Consider the following 23,738-nt stretch of genomic DNA (forward strand, 5'->3'; position numbering starts at 1 on the left):
CCAGCGCGATAAGAAACGCAACAGCCTGTAGAACGAGGCTCCCCTCGACGTCGTAACTCTCGGCGCAACCGCTGTTATCTGGTTGGTCTGCTGCGTATTCCCCGCTCCCCACTTTCCATGCCAGCATGTAGAGTGCCCGCCGTAAGAGTAGAAAAGACATTGCCGCAAGTGACAGAAAATGAAAATACGAATGCACACTCAAAATACCCTTCCTTGCAAATTGAGAACTTCTTTGCTTTGTTGAAACAAGGAATTAGGATAGGAGGAAGTTATCTTTGAAACTGAATTGATTTTTCTTCCATGCACTTACTGAAATTTGCCTCATCAACACTGGATGAAACGAAGGTTACTTTTCTAGAGCTTTGCATAATAAATCTAAATAATTGTGTATAGAAACCTTATCCACCCACAATGTAAAAGGGTTCGAAGCACAGTATGCCGTTCAAGGATATTATCCGGTTCTAAGGTGAATGTTCGGCCCAAGCATTATTCTTCCCATCTTTCTACTGGTTAAATTTTCCAATCCACTATAGTTGTAATCTTCCTCATTCCCGAAAATAACTAGGAGAGGAACATTTACAGGAAAATTGTTACCACATCCGGTCGTGAGTCTTAGAAACGAACTGTTGTATGACATAGTAGAGTATATTAATGCTGGGAAACATTGCAATTCTGATTCCTCACCACATTTAATATCATTACCATTAAAAGCTATGGGAAGTTAAATCGTGTGATATGGGGTCCCGGGTTCGATACCCGGTGAAGGGTCATAGTGGTTCGGACTCCACTTTAAACTGTAGGTCCATTCCCGGTTAGCCTTACGTGCATAAAGTGGATTCAAAACATTAAATCAACCAACCAAATCGTGTGATATTGTAAGTATTAGGTCTATTTCCATTCGCTACTCACAGTATAAATATAGAATGTTTCTGTGTATAACATATTTGGATCAATAGATAGCTAGCCTCCTCTTAACGTGACGTTGGCTTCATTTTCTAAATGTGTCTTCCATCGAAATTTGCTGCAATACTTTCTGAAATTTGCTGTTTGTTTTTCAGTGTCATTGTATTGTGATGTGTACGGGGCGCAAAACAGCGAACATATATTGTCTTTGCGTAATTATTCTTGATTGTATCACAGCGTCGCGTGATGAACTGAATTTTTTCTTAGCCATTTTTAAATGTTATGTCCGCTTTATGCACAGTAAGGATAACTGGGACTCGAGCTACAGTTTAAAGGAGGATCCGAACAACTAGTAGTAGTGCAGGTTGGGGAGTTCTGCAACCGAAAATGAGGCTCGGTGAGGCTCGTCTTAATGGATTTCTCTCGTAAGGCTTGAGCCTTATTTTCTGGCAGTGTTGCCAGCTCCTCACTCGAAAAAATCACCAAGGTTTTTTTTTGGGTCTAACCTAGCCTAAAGCAAGGAGCTGGCAACCTTGCTTGAGGCTCGCCTTAATGGTTTGCTCTTGTAAGGCATAAGCTCTATTTTCTCGCAGTGTTGCCAATATTTTACTCGAAAAAATCACCAAGGTTTTTTTTGGGTCTAACCTAGCCTAAAGCAAGGAGCTGGCAACCTTGCTTGAGGCTTGCCTTACAGTGCATAAAGCAAGAAGCTGGCAACCTTGCTTGAGGCTTGTTTTACAGTGCATAAAGCAAAGTTGGCAACCTACTGGTACTTTTGCCATAGCTTTTTACAAAAAAGAGAGAGGAGAGAGAGGGAAGAGTTAAACAACCGACAGTGTTGCTAACATCTTACTCGAAAAAAATCACCAAGGGTTTTTTTCTTGGTCTAACCTAACCTAAAGCAAGGAGCTGGCAACTTTGCTTGAGGCTTGCCTTACAGTACGTAAAGCAAGGTTGGTAACCTACTGGTATTTTTGCCATGGTTTTTTACAAAAAAGAGAGAGAAGAGAGAGAGGGGGAAGGGTTAAACAACCGACAGCCTACCTACAGCTTTTTTTTTTTGGTCTAACCTAACCTAAAGCAAGGAGCTGGCAATCTTGCTTGAGGCTTGCCTTACAGTGCATAAAGCAAGGTTGCCAACCTACTGGTATTTTTGCCATAGTTTTTTACAAAAAAGAGAGAGAGAGAGGGAAGGGTTAAACAACCGACAGCCTACCTACAGCTTTTTTTTCTTGGTCTAACCTAACCTAAAGCAAGGAGCTGGCAACTTTGCTTGAGGCTTACCTTACAGTGCATAAAGCAATTTTTGCCAACCTACACACACTGGGCAAGAAGAGCCGGCACTGCCGTAAAAAAGAGAGATGGGTGGATGGCAACACAGTATGTGTGTGTGTGTGTGTGTATAATATGTAGCATTATTAACTGGAGAGTGTTGGTAAACCACCTGCAACTAAAAAAAATAGAGATGCCAACGTTACTGTAAGATGAAGAGAGAGAGAGACCTATAGCTGGCAACAGTGGTGAGCGAATGCACCTTATCGTAATTTTCCAACTCCGGCAATGTTTGTATATCGTGATTTTTGTAAACCTCTCTCGGGGGAACGATATACCACACATGCGCACGCGCGTGCTTTTTATTATTTCCGTATTGTGACGCAAACAAACAAATAATAATTGTTATTTTTTAGGATATCTGGCCCCTATAACCTCGCCAGGGTGCGTGGTGCCCAACCAAAAAAGTAAAGGTTTTCCCGTACGGCTTTTGAACGTAAAATTGATTGACGTGGGGGCGAATTTCTTCAGGGGTGTTCTGTTTGGTGTTTATTTTGAGCAGTTTGCCCGGCGGCAAAGTTTTATTGTTTTTTAAATTTTTTGATTTTTTTTACGCAAGGCCATAATCTTACGTATGCACGTGATATTAAACGTGTCCTATGAGAAATACACGTGAAGATCAGCTTCCGTGCAGCCGGTGTGGGATTCGTGACGCCGCGATAAACATCAACTTCCGTGCCGGGTGGGAAACACAAACATCGCTTGTTCTGCAACGCTTTGCTGAAATAGTAATGCGAGAGATGCAAGTTGAGTTTGTGTCCTCGAACCTGGTCTGCGCGTAACACGCTCTGGCAGCATGTTGAGACGATTGTTTGCACGAGTCTGTTTTTCAGAAACACACGTCTCTCACAAGCATCGAATCCTGGATGTTGTACTGCAACAGATCGTCTATCTTGTTTTTTTCGTAGAGCGTCTGCACGGTTTTGTCCTCGGGTATTATCTTCTCTCCCAGGTTGAAGTAGACCCAAATAGAGAGTTCACAAACCGAAAGTGGGGCTTGGTGGGGCATGCCTTAATGGTTTGTTTTTGTAAGGCATAAGCCCTATTTTCTTGCAGTGTTGCCAATATTTTACTCGAAAAAATCACCAAGGTTTTTTTCTTGGTCTAACCTAGCCTAAAGCAAGGAGCTGGCAACTTTGCTTGAGGCTTGCCTTACAGTGCATAAAGCAAGGTTGCCAACGTACTGGTATTTTTGCCATAGCTTTTTACAAAAAAAAGAGGAGAAAGAGAAAAAGGGAAGAGTTAAACAACTGACAGCCTACCTACAGCTTTTTTTTCTTGGTCTAACCTAACCTAAAGCAGGGAGCTGGCAACTTTGCTTGAGGCTTGCCTTACAGTGCATAAAGCAATTTTTGCCAACCTACACACACTAAACAAGGAGAGCCGGCAACAAACATGCACTGCCGTAAAAGAGAGAGATGGGTGGATGGCAACACAGTATGTGTGTGCGTGTGTGTGTATAATATGTAGCATTATTAACTGGAGAGTGTTGGCAAACCACCTGCAACTAAAAAAAATAGAGATGCCAACGTTACTGTAAGATGAAGAGAGAGAGAAACCTATAGCTGGCAACAGTGGTGAGCGAATGCACATTATCGTAATTTTCCAAGTCCCCGGGGGACCAAATGTTTATATATTGTAACTTTTGTAAACCTCTCTCGGGGGAATGATGTGCCACACGCGTGCGCGTGTTTTTTATTATTTCTGTATTGTGACGCAAACAAACAAATAATAATTGTTGTTTTTTTAGGATATCTGGCTTTTATAACCTCGCCAGGAGTGCGTGGTGCCCAACCAAAAAAAAAGTAAAGGTTCTAACGGCCGCGGTTAGATAACTACATACCTCTGTAGAGTTTCATGTGTTTTTGTTTTTTTTTAAAAAATCCTATGGGATACTTCTGTTTATCAAAAATTCGAGATATATTTGCAATTTAATGCTGTGGACTTGGAAAATTTTCGATTGACGAAAAATATTGGTTCTATGACGACCTATGTTTATTTTGGTATGGGAGGACAGAGGACACCGAGATTCGACCGACACACTAAACCCGACCTCTCTACGCGTACTCTACGTCACCAAAAAAAATATCTCTTCTTGTCGATAAGTCGTCACGTTGTAATCAAAGGGCCCTGGGTTCGATACCTACTGGATTCCGATTCTATTTTAAACTGTACGCCCAGTCCCCCGATTAACCTATCTGTGCATAGAGTAAACTTAAAAAGTCGGTCAATTATTGTCGCGATTAAGGATTAAAAAAAAAAAGAGGGGTGGGTGAAGTTAGATTCAAAGAGAATGCCACGTGATCACTTTGATTCAATAGCTCCGTCTAGTTTGCTGCACTTTTTGACTGCACTCACGCGTCTAGTTGGTTACACGGTGCAACCTACCTTGTTGATTTTGGGTGTCATGTAGTGTATTTGGTGTCTGCACCACGTCTTGGAGAGGTGTAATATGTGGTGTGGTGTATGACCACGTGGTGAGTGGTTAACTAATCAAATGAACGTTTAAAGTAGCAGACAGGTATTTGTTGAATCTTCTGAACTTGAACACCACTATTCGTCTACTTGGTTGAACGTTATTTTCTTTCACCAGCCTGACACCGGGATACACCTACACTGCATCTAATGTCAAAGAAGTGCAGCGTACTAGACGAGGATATTAAATTGCTCTGTTGTAAATGAGATGCATGATGTTCTCTCGTAAGTTGTTAATATGAATTGATGTTACTGTGAAAAAACTGAAGGCAGAATAATGCCAACGCTATCTGGACTCGCTTAGTTAATTCAAGATAGTCGCGACAAACGTAAACGGGCTGTGCAGGACTTGGAAAATTTTTTCGATTGATGAAAATTTGGTTTTATGATGATGACCTATACTAAATTTTTGGTATGGGAGGACAGAGGATACCGAGACTCGACCAACACACTAAACCCCAGACCTCTCTATGGCTACATGTTCGGAAGTTACGAGTGATTAAAAGTTTTGGGAGGGTGTGTGCAAACATCCCTTACCCTTGAACTCAGGACCACCAAACTTTGGCATACATACGCTACATCCCCAAAATCGACAAGGGGTGGTGTTTGGGGGGGGGGGGGATTTTTCGATTTATTTTCGCGCAATATCTCACCGTTTTCGAGTTATTTGCAATTTTTAATGCTGGACTTGGAAAATTTTCAACAGAGGGGGGGTTCAACTATGATAACCTATGTTTATTTTGTTAGGAGCCAATGCTAGCGCATGTCTCTACGATGATCCTATCGAAAAGAAATTGACAATTGGCCCACCCTTGACCTCCAAATTTCGTACACGTACTCTACATCACCAAAATCGACAAGGGGGTCGACCCTATCTTCTGCACAACTCTGACTCTGACATGCTTCACTAAGGAGGTCAAATGACAAGTTGGATTGCTATCCTTTTTATAATTTGTTAAATTTTATTACGAACGAGGAAAGAATGCATGGCACTTAATGCTGTAATGTTATTGATTAGATCATCGTTTATCTTGTCCGCATCGATTAATCTTCTTATGTTCTTCTTTTTCGTTTTCTCGTCGCGTCCATGTTATAAAAAATATATATATATTGAAAGTTTCCAGTTCGTTTCATTTCGCGATTCATCCTCATAGCCGCGATAAACTTAGGAGGCACAGGCTTGTATACATTCCATCTTTCGTTCGGAGGGACAAGGTAAACCGAGCACCTAACCAACCATTCAATGATAATAATATTCATGAATTTTTGTTTTGAATTGAGAAAGTAAAAAAATGATCACCTCCTTTAAATATCACATCTACTCTAAAGCATTCATTCGCTGTTCATATTTTCCGTCCTTGAATTCGAATGTGTGTTTTGTCTAACAATTGATTAAATTAAGTACCAAACATTATCGAAAAGCAATTCTGAAAACATTATACTGAAATATTAACATTATAATAAGTGTCCTTCCATAGCCGTTTCAGTCTTCAAACTGCTTCCAACACTGCTTCTGCATACTTTTCAATAAAATCAATTTACCGTACGCCCTGGCCCTTTGCAGATTAACAAAAAATCGTCTAAAGTTTGAAGTTGTGACCCTTCTCTATACCGTTGCAAGCTTTTTTGTGGTTATTCAAAGTACCTCATTTTCACATATTCAAATACACACCAGTGAAGAGAGTTCATGTCTCATTAGTGATTTTAAATTTGTATTTTTGGGACCATGCACACACTTCCTAACATTGTTGCTTTGTAGTCGATGAGTTGTGCGGGTACAGATGTGAAGTAGTTAATAAGACCCCTTCTTTCCGACATAGTTGTTGTTTTGTTACTAGAAAATTGTTATGATTACAGTACACCTGTATCAGTATAGAATAACATAGTGCCATTTTCTGTTTCTGTTGCCAGCAAAAGCAAATCTGCAGGTCACAGGTTCGAGAAACAAGACATTTTTTAAAAATTCTCCTGCGCATAATATGGACCACCTATAGCGATGATATAATATAGATCGTATTAACAAATATACTTCAAAGTTATGTAATAAGATTTTGGTTTAGTATTTAATCACAGCAGCAAAACAAACTCTCCATTCGCTTCACAACAGAAGTTAAGTGCATTTTGCATACATGAAGAAGCAGAAATTTACGCCCCGAGGTGTGCTGTTGGAAGACTATACAATAAGACGCGGCACCTCATTCTTTACAATAATAAGTAAGCAGTGGAGTAAAAAATCCTCTGTTTTATTTTGATGTAAAAAAAAGTTTTAGTCCATACCTTGATCTGATCCCCTTGTCCAAAATAATAATAATAATAATAATAATAATAATAATAATAAGCTCCGGTCTCATCTGGAGATTGCAACACTGATATGTCCGTCTATTCAGAAAAAAAAACAAAAGTTTTAACATCCATGGACAATACCATACAGCAGCTGTTGAGTCCCCCATATGTAAAGTTTCTTTTTTTTCCTCGTTAGCTGAACGCGAAGATGAGGATTGGAAGATGCTCGAGACTCCCCGTTCATTCGGGTATAACATCTTTCCTTTCTAACACTCCATTTTTTTTTCTGTAAGAGGGGGCATTTCTTTAGATACCAGGAGCACCTGTCTGATGTGACCGCTCTCTGTTTCCAACTTCGCCACTGGACCGTTAACAAAAGCCAATTTCTACGCAATTCATAACCGTTGGTTGATATGTAAATATATTCAGCAATACTGAAAACTCACAGACGTAATAATGATTCAAGCAGATCACGATACAGCCGTATGCATGTAAAACTATTTTCGTCACACACAGGCAAAAAGGTAAAAAATAACATTTCTCTCCTTCCCTCGCTTCTAGCCATCTTCAAATAAAGTAGCGTCCAGTATCCTTCTAGATAGGAGGTGAAACATGACTAGCAAAAGTAATGAAATCGAAGTGTGAATTATTTTGTTATGATCTCCCTCCCTTCTTCGCATGCATGTTTCATATCACGCTCGCTGACATTGAAATAAGCAAAAACAATTGCAAGACAGCACAGGTTATAACCCATCGTAACTAGGTCTGTTTTTTTTTTTAAAAAAAAATAATAATCGTCAGTCCATATGACAATGCTTTTGTAACGTGCACACCCTTTTTTTTTTGGTTGTTGTCCGTGATGAAATTTTTTATCATTGATAGGCCGGGGACTGAGCTTCTAACTTTCCACATTTACAAACAATATCGTTTACAATAATACCTTCGCTAGAAAGCACAGTACAATAAATATCCTTTTTTATATATAAATATTTTAAGTTATGCTATAACTTTGGACAGCAGCTAATTATCATGGCATTATATTCGCGTCCATGTCTGAAACTAGTCTTTATACACACAGCCAACTCACTCATGCAATATAATATCTGATGTAATATAATACAAACAGCTGTGGAAGGTTGTCGACTCTTCGCGAAACAGGACGTACACGTCAGAGTTGTGCAGAAGATAGGGTCGACCCCCTTGTCGATTTTGGTGATGTAGAGTACGTGTACGAAATTTGGAGGTCAAGGGTGGGCCAATTGTCAATTTCTTTTCGATAGGATCATCGTAGAGACATGCGCTAGCATTGGCTCCTAACAAAATAAACATAGGTTATCATAGTTGAACCCCCCCTCTGTTGAAAATTTTCCAAGTCCAGCATTAAAAATTGCAAATAACTCGAAAACGGTGAGATATTGCGCGAAAATAAATCGAAAAATCCCCCCCCCCAAACACCACCCCTTGTCGATTTTGGGGATGTAGCGTATGTATGCCAAAGTTTGGTGGTCCTGAGTTCAAGGGTAAGGGATGTTTGCACACACCCTCCCAAAACTTTTAATCACTCGTAACTTCCGAACATGTAGCCATAGAGAGGTCTGGGGTTTAGTGTGTTGGTCGAGTCTCGGTATCCTCTGTCCTCCCATACCAAAAATTTAGTATAGGTCATCATCATAAAACCAAATTTTCATCAATCGAAAAAATTTTCCAAGTCCTGCACAGCCCGTTTACGTTTGTCGCGACTATCTTGAATTAACTAAGCGAGTCCAGATAGCGTTGGCATTATTCTGCCTTCAGTTTTTTCACAGTAACATCAATTCATATTAACAACTTACGAGAGAACATCATGCATCTCATTTACAACAGAGCAATTTAATATCCTCGTCTAGTACGCTGCACTTCTTTGACATTAGATGCAGTGTAGGTGTATCCCGGTGTCAGGCTGGTGAAAGAAAATAACGTTCAACCAAGTAGACGAATAGTGGTGTTCAAGTTCAGAAGATTCAACAAATACCTGTCTGCTACTTTAAACGTTCATTTGATTAGTTAACCACTCACCACGTGGTCATACACCACACCACATATTACACCTCTCCAAGACGTGGTGCAGACACCAAATACACTACATGACACCCAAAATCAACAAGGTAGGTTGCACCGTGTAACCAACTAGACGCGTGAGTGCAGTCAAAAAGTGCAGCAAACTAGACGGAGCTATTGAATCAAAGTGATCACGTGGCATTCTCTTTGAATCTAACTTCACCCACCCCTCTTTTTTTTTTAATCCTTAATCGCGACAATAATTGACCGACTTTTTAAGTTTACTCTATGCACAGATAGGTTAATCGGGGGACTGGGCGTACAGTTTAAAATAGAATCGGAATCCAGTAGGTATCGAACCCAGGGCCCTTTGATTACAACGTGACGACTTATCGACAAGAGGAGATATTTTTTTTGGTGACGTAGAGTACGCGTAGAGAGGTCGGGTTTAGTGTGTCGGTCGAATCTCGGTGTCCTCTGTCCTCCCATACCAAAATAAACATTGGTCGTCATAGAACCAATGTTTTTCGTCAATCGAAAATTTTCCAAGTCCACAGCATTAAATTGCAAATATATCTCGAATTTTTGATAAACAGAGGTATCCCATAGGATTTTTTTAAAAAAAAAAAAAACACATGAAACTCTACAGAGGTATGTAGTTATCTAACCGCGGCCGTTAGAACCTTTACTTTTTTTTGGTTGGGCACCACGCACTCCTGGCGAGGTTATAAAAGCCAGATATCCTAAAAAAACAACAATTATTATTTGTTTGTTTGCGTCACAATACAGAAATAATAAAAAACACGCTCACGCGTGTGGCACATCATTCCCCCGAGAGAGGTTTACAAAAGTTACAATATATAAACATTTGGTCCCCCGGGGACTTGGAAAATTACGATAAGGTGCATTCGCTCACCACTGTTGCCAGCTATAGGTCTCTCTCTCTCTTCATCTTACAGTAACGTTGGCATCTCTATTTTTTTTAGTTGCAGGTGGTTTGCCAACACTCTCCAGTTAATAATGCTACATATTATACACACACACGCACACACATACTGTGTTGCCATCCACCCATCTCTCTCTTTTACGGCAGTGCATGTTTGTTGCCGGCTCTCCTTGTTTAGTGTGTGTAGGTTGGCAAAAATTGCTTTATGCACTGTAAGGCAAGCCTCAAGCAAAGTTGCCAGCTCCCTGCTTTAGGTTAGGTTAGACCAAGAAAAAAAAGCTGTAGGTAGGCTGTCAGTTGTTTAACTCTTCCCTTTTTCTCTTTCTCCTCTTTTTTTTGTAAAAAGCTATGGCAAAAATACCAGTACGTTGGCAACCTTGCTTTATGCACTGTAAGGCAAGCCTCAAGCAAAGTTGCCAGCTCCTTGCTTTAGGCTAGGTTAGACCAAGAAAAAAACCTTGGTGATTTTTTCGAGTAAAATATTGGCAACACTGCAAGAAAATAGGGCTTATGCCTTACAAAAACAAACCATTAAGGCATGCCCCACCAAGCCCCACTTTCGGTTTGTGAACTCTCTATTTGGGTCTACTTCAACCTGGGAGAGAAGATAATACCCGAGGACAAAACCGTGCAGACGCTCTACGAAAAAAACAAGATAGACGATCTGTTGCAGTACAACATCCAGGATTCGATGCTTGTGAGAGACGTGTGTTTCTGAAAAACAGACTCGTGCAAACAATCGTCTCAACATGCTGCCAGAGCGTGTTACGCGCAGACCAGGTTCGAGGACACAAACTCAACTTGCATCTCTCGCATTACTATTTCAGCAAAGCGTTGCAGAACAAGCGATGTTTGTGTTTCCCACCCGGCACGGAAGTTGATGTTTATCGCGGCGTCACGAATCCCACACCGGCTGCACGGAAGCTGATCTTCACGTATATTTCTCATAGGACACGTTTAATATCACGTGCATACGTAAGATTATGGCCTTGCGTAAAAAAAATCAAAAAATTTAAAAAACAATAAAACTTTGCCGCCGGGCAAACTGCTCAAAATAAACACCAAACAGAACACCCCTGAAGAAATTCGCCCCCACGTCAATCAATTTTACGTTCAAAAGCCGTACGGGAAAACCTTTACTTTTTTGGTTGGGCACCACGCACCCTGGCGAGGTTATAGGGGCCAGATATCCTAAAAAATAACAATTATTATTTGTTTGTTTGCGTCACAATACGGAAATAATAAAAAGCACGCGCGTGCGCATGTGTGGTATATCGTTCCCCCGAGAGAGGTTTACAAAAATCACGATATACAAACATTGCCGGAGTTGGAAAATTACGATAAGGTGCATTCGCTCACCACTGTTGCCAGCTATAGGTCTCTCTCTCTCTTCATCTTACAGTAACGTTGGCATCTCTATTTTTTTTAGTTGCAGGTGGTTTACCAACACTCTCCAGTTAATAATGCTACATATTATACACACACACACACACACATACTGTGTTGCCATCCACCCATCTCTCTTTTTTACGGCAGTGCCGGCTCTTCTTGCCCAGTGTGTGTAGGTTGGCAAAAATTGCTTTATGCACTGTAAGGTAAGCCTCAAGCAAAGTTGCCAGCTCCTTGCTTTAGGTTAGGTTAGACCAAGAAAAAAAGCTGTAGGTAGGCTGTCGGTTGTTTAACCCTTCCCTCTCTCTCTCTCTTTTTTGTAAAAAACTATGGCAAAAATACCAGTAGGTTGGCAACCTTGCTTTATGCACTGTAAGGCAAGCCTCAAGCAAGATTGCCAGCTCCTTGCTTTAGGTTAGGTTAGACCAAGAAAAAAAAAGCTGTAGGTAGGCTGTCGGTTGTTTAACCCTTCCCCCTCTCTCTCTCCTCTCTCTTTTTTGTAAAAAACCATGGCAAAAATACCAGTAGGTTACCAACCTTGCTTTATGTACTGTAAGGCAAGCCTCAAGCAAAGTTGCCAGCTCCTTGCTTTAGGTTAGGTTAGACCAAGAAAAAAACCCTTTGTGATTTTTTTCGAGTAAGATGTTAGCAACACTGTCGGTTGTTTAACTCTTCCCTCTCTCTCCTCTCTCTTTTTTGTAAAAAGCTATGGCAAAAGTACCAGTAGGTTGCCAACTTTGCTTTATGCACTGTAAAACAAGCCTCAAGCAAGGTTGCCAGCTTCTTGCTTTATGCACTGTAAGGCAAGCCTCAAGCAAGGTTGCCAGCTCCTTGCTTTAGGCTAGGTTAGACCCAAAAAAAACCTTGGTGATTTTTTCGAGTAAAATATTGGCAACACTGCGAGAAAATAGAGCTTATGCCTTACAAGAGCAAACCATTAAGGCGAGCCTCAAGCAAGGTTGCCAGCTCCTTGCTTTAGGCTAGGTTAGACCCAAAAAAAAACCTTGGTGATTTTTTCGAGTGAGGAGCTGGCAACACTGCCAGAAAATGAGGCTCATGCCTTACGAGAGAAATCCATTAAGGCGAGCCTCACCGAGCCTCATTTTCGGTTGCAGAACTCCCCAACCTGCACTACTTGCCTCCATCGGGTATTGAATCCGGGACCTCTTGATTGCAAGGCGACGACGCTACCTTTGCGCCCTTGGGGAGACACTCAAAGACAATCGGGAATGGATCTAAATGCAATGTTATATCTGGTCCACTACGCAAGATGAGTACTGCATCATGAATCCACTAACAAATTAATGAAGCTTTGTTTAATGACGCCCAGAGAAAATACTACATAGTAAGATGCATATGAAAGTGATGATAGTGATGATATTAAGGGTTAGCAACCTGACATTCCGGATTTACGTACAATACAGGAATTGCTCGTTCCTCAACGAGAAACCCGAGTTGTATTCGAAAAACCTTCTACGATCCAATTTGATAACTTTTGTTGCATGTTCATAACTTGTTCAGTATGGGACCAGTTTGTAGATGATACTGAACGGGAAGAATTAGGATCCCACGACAACCTTTGCATCATAGGAATATGTAACAACACCACATAATTAAAGTCATGAAATTATATTGTTGATTGCCATTTTATTTTTAACAACTTCAAAACAAATATTTATGAAGTTACAGGATCACACTTAATAAATTACCCAGCGTAAGCAAGGCCACCTTGTCCGTAACCACCAAAGACACCGAGACCACCAAGTCCATATCCTCCAAGCAGGCCAGCACCACCAAGTCCGTATCCGCCATACAACCCATGGCCTCCTAATCCGTAACCACCGAAACCAAGTCCGTATCCACCATGTCCTAGTCCGTAACCACCGGAAATAACTGGAATACTCTTAATGGCAATGAGGTTGTTGTTTTGGCTGCTTACTCCAGTGACACCGACAGCTGAAATCATAAATCGCATGTGTCAAATTAATAACGTGGGACTGGTATCTATTTCATGTTATTGCCATTCGTTTCTCTAACGAAATGTATACTTACCAGTCGCAGTCCCGATCAGGAGGGCAAGAGAAACCACGGCAAGACAGATCTGAAAGTAGAATATACTGCGTAAATAATCTGTTGTATGATTAAATGGTACATGAAAATAAGATATTTTCTCCACATCAACTAAACACACACAGAGCTAACAATTCATAATACTTGGCTCTTCGGCACCTATGGTTGATATTTTTTTTAAAAATACGCTACATAAAAGAAATGTATGGTTGCGTTGCAAATGAAAACCTTGAAAATACAAATTCAATGCGAATTATAAAGGCTGATTCGCTAGGCTGCCGATGGTGATAGTTTTAATAATGTTCTAGTATCAGGAAACAAATCTCCGAAAATGCAGGTGCTGTAAGATTTCACTCGGATGCAAAAAATAGGCGTCCTACTTAGTTTTGTTGAAGATGTCGAGACGGAGTACACTTTCCTCACGTATTAAACACAAGACTGTTTTTCAAACAATCACATCTAGTGGGTACTTACTACTTTATTGAAAGACATGTTCTTGCTTCGATGTGTTCAATGAAACTTCTTGATCATTTCAGAACCTCCGACTTCTTATATCCATTTTCGAAAGGACGTGCTACTACGAGAAAGCCAAAGTTCGCCATTGGGAATCACGATTTCCCTAGAAAGCTTTTCCTTTATCACCAACCTTCACCTTCATTTTCAAAGGAATGAACAAACACATATTGTTCGAGAAAATAAATCTCTTCCGTCAAACGAATTACTCCCTTATTAAGTCAATCTATGAACTACATCTTTAATTAATTTTATCTAACACTCCTTAGGTCAAGTGATCTGCCACAAACAATATGCGACAATACTAAAAATTAATATTATTTTCCTTGCGTCAATTTCATGACATTGTTCTCCATGATTTGATCAAGATATTTCAACGGATAGATGCACGTAATTAAGAGCTAGAGTTATGTAAAGAGAATTTAAGAACTTTCCGTTTTCCGGTTGCACATAAATTTCTTTTCCGTTGAGCGTTGGGTATAAGAGAAGGTGATGGAGATTACTTGCTACATTTCACAGCTACTCCTGTAGAACAGCAGCAGAAATGAAGCTTCTCGTTGTAAGTTTTATTTCATTTCGTAGTTTTTCTCCAGCGCATATCTTTTAAAATATCATCATTTTGTTGGAGGATTGCGATGATACTTCTGATGAGATGACATGTGATGAATCTACCTACATAAGTGATTGGTTGTTTTCGTCGAGTTTAAGTTATCAATTAAATTCGCATTGTATTCTCCTTTAACATTTACGTTGTGCGTAAATGTGGAATCCTTTCCCAATTTCATTATATCTACGAATTCAAATAATTCAATATGCGATGAATAAGTTAAAACGCTATTCATTACATGATTCGAAAAATAGATTTTGTTCGCGTGAGTGTAAACAAGACATGAATTGGAACGTTTCACTAAATATTTAAGAAGGTGATCATTTGCTAGTGCGTTGCGATTCTATATAATGCTCATGTGTCGTTGTGTACTCCACATGATTACCCAAAGTGATTACAAAACTAAGCAACGAACAATCAATTCTCAAACCAAACAGTACTACACGACTTACGATGTTCCATGAGATATATTTAGAAATGGATCCCAATCCTATGTAGTTTTGTGCAATGTCTATAGCTGCTCTTTAATTCCTCTTCCCTGTTGCGTTCAATGAATCCATTAATTCACTTGCACTAGTGTGAGTTTGATATTTTTAGTTTGTTTCTTGCTTTAAGTCTACTTTACGCTCAGTTAGTGTAATCGGTAATTTTCCTACAGTTCAGAGACTGCCTCTACCGGCTATCGACCTCGGTACCCCATTATTGTAAGGCGAAGAGGTTACTTGTACGCCATCTACGAGGCCCATTTAACTTATTCTGAAATTCCATTTTGTTCCAAAATTTCATACATGCTTCTTGTATATTTTCCCAGTTTTAGGAATAAATACCCAATTTAGCCCAACCTCTGCTGTGAAAGTGTGTGTACCAACTAACGTAATATAATTAATTTTATACTATTTTTGTCGTTTCAGGTATTATTCGCCCTTGCAACATCCGCTCTTGCTATTGGTCCTATTGATTATTATGTGAGTAATTTAGAATATGACTTTTGAAATTCAGATAGCTAGTTGCAATATACAGTTTCTGTGTTGAAATACAGAGATAAAACCTATTGTTGTGTACCATTACACATGTTGAACTGTACTTTCTTTGATATACGATGCGCACAGTTAGTACAATGCAAACAACTAAGTATAAGCGATACTATAAATGAATAATGATGGAAATGCATCGTACTTTCAGGCCTACCCTAAGTACCAGTTCGGATACGCCGTGAGCGACCACCACACGGGTGACAACAAACAACAGACTGAAGTCCGAGATGGCGATGTTGTTAAAGGTCAGTACAGCCTTGTGGAACCCGATGGCAGTGTCAGAGTAGTAACCTACGGAGCTGATGGTGTGAACGGTTTCAACGCGGTTGTGAAGAGACTTGGACCAAATCTTCACTCTGGATATGGGCTCCACGGCTACGGAAGCTATGGTTCGGGATACGGTGGTTACGGTTTCCTTGGATAATTTATTAAGCTCCTAATTTGGTTTTGTATTCATGTAAATATGTAAGATTTCAAATAAATCACTATGAGATAAATTAGATATCGTATTATTTTTAAAAATGATTTCATCCGCGTAAGGGTAACAAGAGATAAATTTGAACATTTCACGAAATAAATAAAAGTGAACATTTGCTAATACTTGACGATTACACATCATTTCATTGAATCTTGCAAAAATCGATATGTTGTAGACGCTCTCAGTGGAAAAAGATATTTCTCAAACAATGATATATTTGAAGAAATGCGAAAATTATTATTTTCCAAATTGTAATTAATCAGATCGTGAAGGACACTAAATATGATGAACCGAATCCTGACATTTATTCACGATAATGAAAACCTAACAAAATACACATACATATAAAGACACGACGTGTTGGGGAATATATTTGTATAATATATATCATGAAGCTGGGTTTCAGACGAGAATGGCGTTAAGTGCCACGGAAGGTATCTCGTTCGAGTGGCGATCTACTTTCGGTCATATATTTTTCTAATCGTCACTCACCCTCATCGTGTCGCAATTATAGCTCTTTCCAGTCTTACGGCGGGCGTTCCATATGCTGGCAAGGGAAGTGGGGAGCGGAGAAACGACCAATCCAGCGCGATAAGAAACGCAACAGCCTGTAGAACGAGGCTCCCCTCGACGTCGTAACTCTCGGCGCAACCGCTGTTATCTGGTTGGTCTGCTGCGTATTCCCCGCTCCCCACTTTCCATGCCAGCATGTAGAGTGCCCGCCGTAAGAGTAGAAAAGACATTGCCGCAAGTGACAGAAAATGAAAATACGAATGCACACTCAAAATACCCTTCCTTGCAAATTGAGAACTTCTTTGCTTTGTTGAAACAAGGAATTAGGATAGGAGGAAGTTATCTTTGAAACTGAATTGATTTTTCTTCCATGCACTTACTGAAATTTGCCTCATCAACACTGGATGAAACGAAGGTTACTTTTCTAGAGCTTTGCATAATAAATCTAAATAATTGTGTATAGAAACCTTATCCACCCACAATGTAAAAGGGTTCGAAGCACAGTATGCCGTTCAAGGATATTATCCGGTTCTAAGGTGAATGTTCGGCCCAAGCATTATTCTTCCCGTCTTTCTACTGGTTAAATTTTCCAATCCACTATAGTTGTAATCTTCCTCATTCCCGAAAATAACTAGGAGAGGAACATTTACAGGAAAATTGTTACCACATCCGGTCGTGAGTCTTAGAAACGAACTGTTGTATGACATAGTAGAGTATATTAATGCTGGGAAACATTGCAATTCTGATTCCTCACCACATTTAATATCATTACCATTAAAAGCTATGGGAAGTTAAATCGTGTGATATGGGGTCCCGGGTTCGATACCCGGTGAAGGGTCATAGTGGTTCGGACTCCACTTTAAACTGTAGGTCCATTCCCGGTTAGCCTTACAGTGCATAAAGTTGATTCAAAACATTAAATCAACCAACCAAATCGTGTGATATTGTAAGTATTAGGTCTATTTCCATTCGCTACTCACAGTATAAATATAGAATGTTTCTGTGTATAACATATTTGGATCAATAGATAGCCAGCCTCCTCTTAACGTGACGTTGGCTTCATTTTCTAAATTTGTCTTCCATCGAAATTTGCTGCAATACTTTCTGAAATTTGCTGTTTGTTTTTCAGTGTCATTGTATTGTGATGTGTACGGGGCCCAAATCAGCGAACATATATTGTCTTTGCGTAATTATTCTTGATTGTATCACAGCGTCGCGTGATGAACTGAATTTTTTTCTTAGCCATTTTTAAATGTTATGTCCGCTTTATGCACAGTAAGGATAACTGGGACTCGAGCTACAGTTTAAAGGAGGATCCGAACAACTATGTGCCTCCATCGGGTATTGAATCCGGGACCTCTTGATTGCAAGGCGACGACGCTACCTTTGCGCCCTTGGGGAGACACTCAAAGACAATCGGGAATGGATCTAAATGCAATGTTATATCTGGTCCACTACGCAAGATGAGTACTGCATCATGAATCCACTAACAAATTAATGAAGCTTTGTTTAATGACGCCCAGAGAAAATACTACATAGTAAGATGCATATGAAAGTGATGATAGTGATGATATTAAGGGTTAGCAACCTGACATTCCGGATTTACGTACAATACAGGAATTGCTCGTTCCTCAACGAGAAACCCGAGTTGTATTCGAAAAACCTTCTACGATCCAATTTGATAACTTTTGTTGCATGTTCATAACTTGTTCAGTATGGGACCAGTTTGTAGATGATACTGAACGGGAAGAATTAGGATCCCACGACAACCTTTGCATCATAGGAATATGTAACAACACCACATAAATAAAGTCATGAAATTATATTGTTGATTGCCATTTTATTTTTAACAATTTCAAAACAAATATTTATGAAGTTACAGGATCACACTTAATAAATTACCCAGCGTAAGCAAGGCCACCTTGTCCGTAACCACCAAAGACACCGAGACCACCAAGTCCATATCCTCCAAGCAGGCCAGCACCACCAAGTCCGTATCCGCCATACAACCCATGGCCTCCTAATCCGTAACCACCGAAACCAAGTCCGTATCCACCATGTCCTAGTCCGTAACCACCGGAAATAACTGGAATACTCTTAATGGCAATGAGGTTGTTGTTTTGGCTGCTTACTCCAGTGACACCGACAGCTGAAATCATAAATCGCATGTGTCAAATTAATAACGTGGGACTGGTATCTATTTCATGTTATTGCCATTCGTTTCTCTAACGAAATGTATACTTACCAGTCGCAGTCCCGATCAGGAGGGCAAGAGAAACCACGGCAAGACAGATCTGAAAGTAGAATATACTGCGTAAATAATCTGTTGTATGATTAAATGGTACATGAAAATAAGATATTTTCTCCACATCAACTAAACACACACAGAGCTAACAATTCATAATACTTGGCTCTTCGGCACCTATGGTTGATATTTTTTTTAAAAATACGCTACATAAAAGAAATGTATGGTTGCGTTGCAAATGAACACCTTGAAAATACAAATTCAATGCGAATTATAAAGGCTGATTCGCTAGGCTGCCGATGGTGATAGTTTTAATAATGTTCTAGTATCAGGAAACAAATCTCCGAAGATGCAGGTGCTGTAAGATTTCACTCGGATGCAAAAAATAGGCGTCCTACTTAGTTTTGTTGAAGATGTCGAGACGGAGTACACTTTCCTCACTTATTAAACACAAGACTGTTTTTCAAACAATCACATCTAGTGGGTACTTACTACTTTATTGAAAGACATGTTCTTGCTTCGATGTGTTCAATGAAACTTCTTGATCATTTCACAACCTCCGACTTCTTATATCCATTTTCGAAAGGACGTGCTACTACGAGAAAGCCAAAGTTCGCCATTGGGAATCACGATTTCCCTAGAAAGCTTTTCCTTTATCACCAACCTTCACCTTCATTTTCAAAGGAATGAACAAACACATATTGTTCGAGAAAATAAATCTCTTCCGTCAAACGAATTACTCCCTTATTAAGTCAATCTATGAACTACATCTTTAATTAATTTTATCTAACACTCCTTAGGTCAAGTGATCTGCCACAAACAATATGCGACAATACTAAAAATTAATATTATTTTCCTTGCGTCAATTTCATGACATTGTTCTCCATGATTTGATCAAGATATTTCAACGGATAGATGCACGTAATTAAGAGCTAGAGTTATGTAAAGAGAATTTAAGAACTTTCCGTTTTCCGGTTGCACATAAATTTCTTTTCCGTTGAGCGTTGGGTATAAGAGAAGGTGATGGAGATTACTTGCTACATTTCACAGCTACTCCTGTAGAACAGCAGCAGAAATGAAGCTTCTCGTTGTAAGTTTTATTTCATTTCGTAGTTTTTCTCCAGCGCATATCTTTTAAAATATCATCATTTTGTTGGAGGATTGCGATGATACTTCTGATGAGATGACATGTGATGAATCTACCTACATAAGTGATTGGTTGTTTTCGTCGAGTTTAAGTTATCAATTAAATTCGCATTGTATTCTCCTTTAACATTTACGTTGTGCGTAAATGTGGAATCCTTTCCCAATTTCATTATATCTACGAATTCAAATAATTCAATATGCGATGAATAAGTTAAAACGCTATTCATTACATGATTCGAAAAATAGATTCTGTTCGCGTGAGTGTAAACAAGACATGAATTGGAACGTTTCACTAAATATTTAAGAAGGTGATCATTTGCTAGTGCGTTGCGATTCTATATAATGCTCATGTGTCGTTGTGTACTAAACATGATTACCCAAAGTGATTACAAAACTAAGCAACGAACAATCAATTCTCAAACCAAACAGTACTACACGACTTACGATGTTCCATGAGATATATTTAGAAATGGATCCCAATCCTATGTAGTTTTGTGCAATGTCTATAGCTGCTCTTTAATTCCTCTTCCCTGTTGCGTTCAATGAATCCATTAATTCACTTGCACTAGTGTGAGTTTGATATTTTTAGTTTGTTTCTTGCTTTAAGTCTACTTTACGCTCAGTTAGTGTAATCGGTAATTTTCCTACAGTTCAGAGACTGCCTCTACCGGCTATCGACCTCGGTACCCCATTATTGTAAGGCGACGAGGTTACTTGTACGCCATCTACGAGGCCCATTTAACTTATTCTGAAATTCCATTTTGTTCCAAAATTTCATACAGGCTTCTTGTATATTTTCCCAGTTTTAGGAATAAATACCCAATTTAGCCCAACCTCTGCTGTGAAAGTGTGTGTACCAACTAACGTAATATAATTAATTTTATACTATTTTTGTCGTTTCAGGTATTATTCGCCCTTGCAACATCCGCTCTTGCTATTGGTCCTATTGATTATTATGTGAGTAATTTAGAATATGACTTTTGAAATTCAGATCGCTAGTTGCAATATACAAGTTTCTGTGTTGAAATACAGAGATAAAACCTATTGTTGTGTACCATTACGCATGTTGAACTGTACTTTCTTTGATATACGATGCGCACAGTTAGTACAATGCAAACAACTAAGTATAAGCGATACTATAAATGAATAATGATGGAAATGCATCGTACTTTCAGGCCTACCCTAAGTACCAGTTCGGATACGCCGTGAGCGACCACCACACGGGTGACAACAAACAACAGACTGAAGTCCGAGATGGCGATGTTGTTAAAGGTCAGTACAGCCTTGTGGAACCCGATGGCAGTGTCAGAGTAGTAACCTACGGAGCTGATGGTGTGAACGGTTTCAACGCGGTTGTGAAGAGACTTGGACCAAATCTTCACTCTGGATATGGGCTCCACGGCTACGGAAGCTATGGTTCGGGATACGGTGGTTACGGTTTCCTTGGATAATTTATTAAGCTCCTAATTTGGTTTTGTATTCATGTAAATATGTAAGATTTCAAATAAATCACTATGAGATAAATTAGATATCGTATTATTTTTAAAAATGATTTCATCCGCGTAAGGGTAACAAGAGATAAATTTGAACATTTCACGAAATAAATAAAAGTGAACATTTGCTAATACTTGACGATTACACATCATTTCATTGAATCTTGCAAAAATCGATATGTTGTAGACGCTCTCAGTGGAAAAAGATATTTCTCAAACAATGATATATTTGAAGAAATGCGAAAATTATTATTTTCCAAATTGTAATTAATCAGATCGTGAAGGACACTAAATATGATGAACCGAATCCTGACATTTATTCACGATAATGAAAACCTAACAAAATACACATACATATAAAGACACGACGTGTTGGGGAATATATTTGTATAATATATATCATGAAGCTGGGTTTCAGACGAGAATGGCGTTAAGTGCCACGGAAGGTATCTCGTTCGAGTGGCGATCTACTTTCGGTCATATGTTTTTCTAATCGTCACTCACCCTCATCGTGTCGCAATTATAGCTCTTTCCAGTCTTACGGCGGGCGTTCCATATGCTGGCAAGGGAAGTGGGGAGCGGAGAAACGACCAATCCAGCGCGATAAGAAACGCAACAGCCTGTAGAACGAGGCTCCCCTCGACGTCGTAACTCTCGGCGCAACCGCTGTTATCTGGTTGGTCTGCTGCGTATTCCCCGCTCCCCACTTTCCATGCCAGCATGTAGAGTGCCCGCCGTAAGAGTAGAAAAGACATTGCCGCAAGTGACAGAAAATGAAAATACGAATGCACACTCAAAATACCCTTCCTTGCAAATTGAGAACTTCTTTGCTTTGTTGAAACAAGGAATTAGGATAGGAGGAAGTTATCTTTGAAACTGAATTGATTTTTCTTCCATGCACTTACTGAAATTTGCCTCATCAACACTGGATGAAACGAAGGTTACTTTTCTAGAGCTTTGCATAATAAATCTAAATAATTGTGTATAGAAACCTTATCCACCCACAATGTAAAAGGGTTCGAAGCACAGTATGCCGTTCAAGGATATTATCCGGTTCTAAGGTGAATGTTCGGCCCAAGCATTATTCTTCCCGTCTTTCTACTGGTTAAATTTTCCAATCCACTATAGTTGTAATCTTCCTCATTCCCGAAAATAACTAGGAGAGGAACATTTACAGGAAAATTGTTACCACATCCGGTCGTGAGTCTTAGAAACGAACTGTTGTATGACATAGTAGAGTATATTAATGCTGGGAAACATTGCAATTCTGATTCCTCACCACATTTAATATCATTACCATTAAAAGCTATGGGAAGTTAAATCGTGTGATATGGGGTCCCGGGTTCGATACCCGGTGAAGGGTCATAGTGGTTCGGACTCCACTTTAAACTGTAGGTCCATTCCCGGTTAGCCTTACGGTGCATAAAGTGGATTCAAAACATTAAATCAACCAACCAAATCGTGTGATATTGTAAGTATTAGGTCTATTTCCATTCGCTACTCACAGTATAAATATAGAATGTTTCTGTGTATAACATATTTGGATCAATAGATAGCCAGCCTCCTCTTAACGTGACGTTGGCTTCATTTTCTAAATGTGTCTTCCATCGAAATTTGCTGCAATACTTTCTGAAATTTGCTGTTTGTTTTTCAGTGTCATTGTATTGTGATGTGTACGGGGCCCAAAACAGCGAACATATATTGTTTTTGCGTAATTATTCTTGATTGTATCACAGCGTCGCGTGATGAACTGAATTTTTTTCTCAGCCATTTTTAAATATCATGTCCGCTTTATGCACAGTAAGGATAACTGGGACTCGAGCTACAGTTTAAAGGAGGATCCGAACAAGTATGTGCCTCCATCGGGTATTGAATCCGGGACCTCTTGATTGCAAGGCGACGACGCTACCGTTGCGCCCTTGGGGAGACACTCAAAGACAATCGGGAATGGATCTAAATGCAATGTTATATCTGGTCCACTACGCAAGATGAGTACTGCATCATGAATCCACTAACAAATTAATAAAGCTTTGTTTAATGACGCCCAGAGAAAATACTACTTAGTAAGATGCATATGAAAGTGATGATAGTGATGATATTAAGGGTTAGCAACCTGACATTCCGGATTTACGTACAATACAGGAATTGCTCGTTCCTCAACGAGAAACCCGAGTTGTATTCGAAAAACCTTCTACGATCCAATTTGATAACTTTTGTTGCATGTTCATAACTTGTTCAGTATGGGACCAGTTTGTAGATGATACTGAACGGGAA

At 39.6% G+C, this 23,738-nt stretch overlaps 2 protein-coding genes and 2 pseudogenes across 2 annotated transcripts; 2 read left to right on the forward strand and 2 right to left on the reverse strand.

The window, feature by feature from the left end:
* Positions 1 to 13,005: 13,005 nt before the first annotated feature.
* Positions 13,006 to 13,986, reverse strand: LOC145991773 (uncharacterized). Its single transcript, XM_083127826.1, has 3 exons — positions 13,910 to 13,986; positions 13,418 to 13,466; positions 13,006 to 13,321 (listed from the first exon to the last, which is right to left on the reverse strand). Exons 1-3 carry the CDS (start codon positions 13,925 to 13,927, stop codon positions 13,071 to 13,073), a joined length of 318 nt encoding a protein of 105 aa, XP_082983952.1. The 5' UTR covers positions 13,928 to 13,986; the 3' UTR covers positions 13,006 to 13,070.
* Positions 13,987 to 14,471: 485 nt separating this feature from the next.
* On the forward strand, positions 14,472 to 16,013 carry LOC145988839 (cuticle protein 19 pseudogene; annotated as a pseudogene).
* Positions 16,014 to 18,460: 2,447 nt separating this feature from the next.
* LOC145991780 (uncharacterized) lies at positions 18,461 to 19,353 on the reverse strand. The gene is made up of 3 exons (XM_083127833.1): positions 19,318 to 19,353; positions 18,826 to 18,874; positions 18,461 to 18,729 (listed from the first exon to the last, which is right to left on the reverse strand). The coding sequence occupies exons 1-3, from the start codon at positions 19,333 to 19,335 to the stop codon at positions 18,479 to 18,481; spliced, it is 318 nt and encodes a 105-aa protein (XP_082983959.1). The 5' UTR covers positions 19,336 to 19,353; the 3' UTR covers positions 18,461 to 18,478.
* Positions 19,354 to 19,879: 526 nt separating this feature from the next.
* LOC145988845 (cuticle protein 19 pseudogene) lies at positions 19,880 to 21,422 on the forward strand (annotated as a pseudogene).
* The last annotated feature ends 2,316 nt before the right edge of the window (positions 21,423 to 23,738 follow it).

Source organism: Lepisma saccharinum, chromosome 1 (assembly GCF_977018435.1).
Source record: "Lepisma saccharinum chromosome 1, izLepSacc3.1, whole genome shotgun sequence".
Taxonomy (NCBI): Eukaryota; Metazoa; Arthropoda; class Insecta; order Zygentoma; family Lepismatidae; genus Lepisma; species Lepisma saccharinum.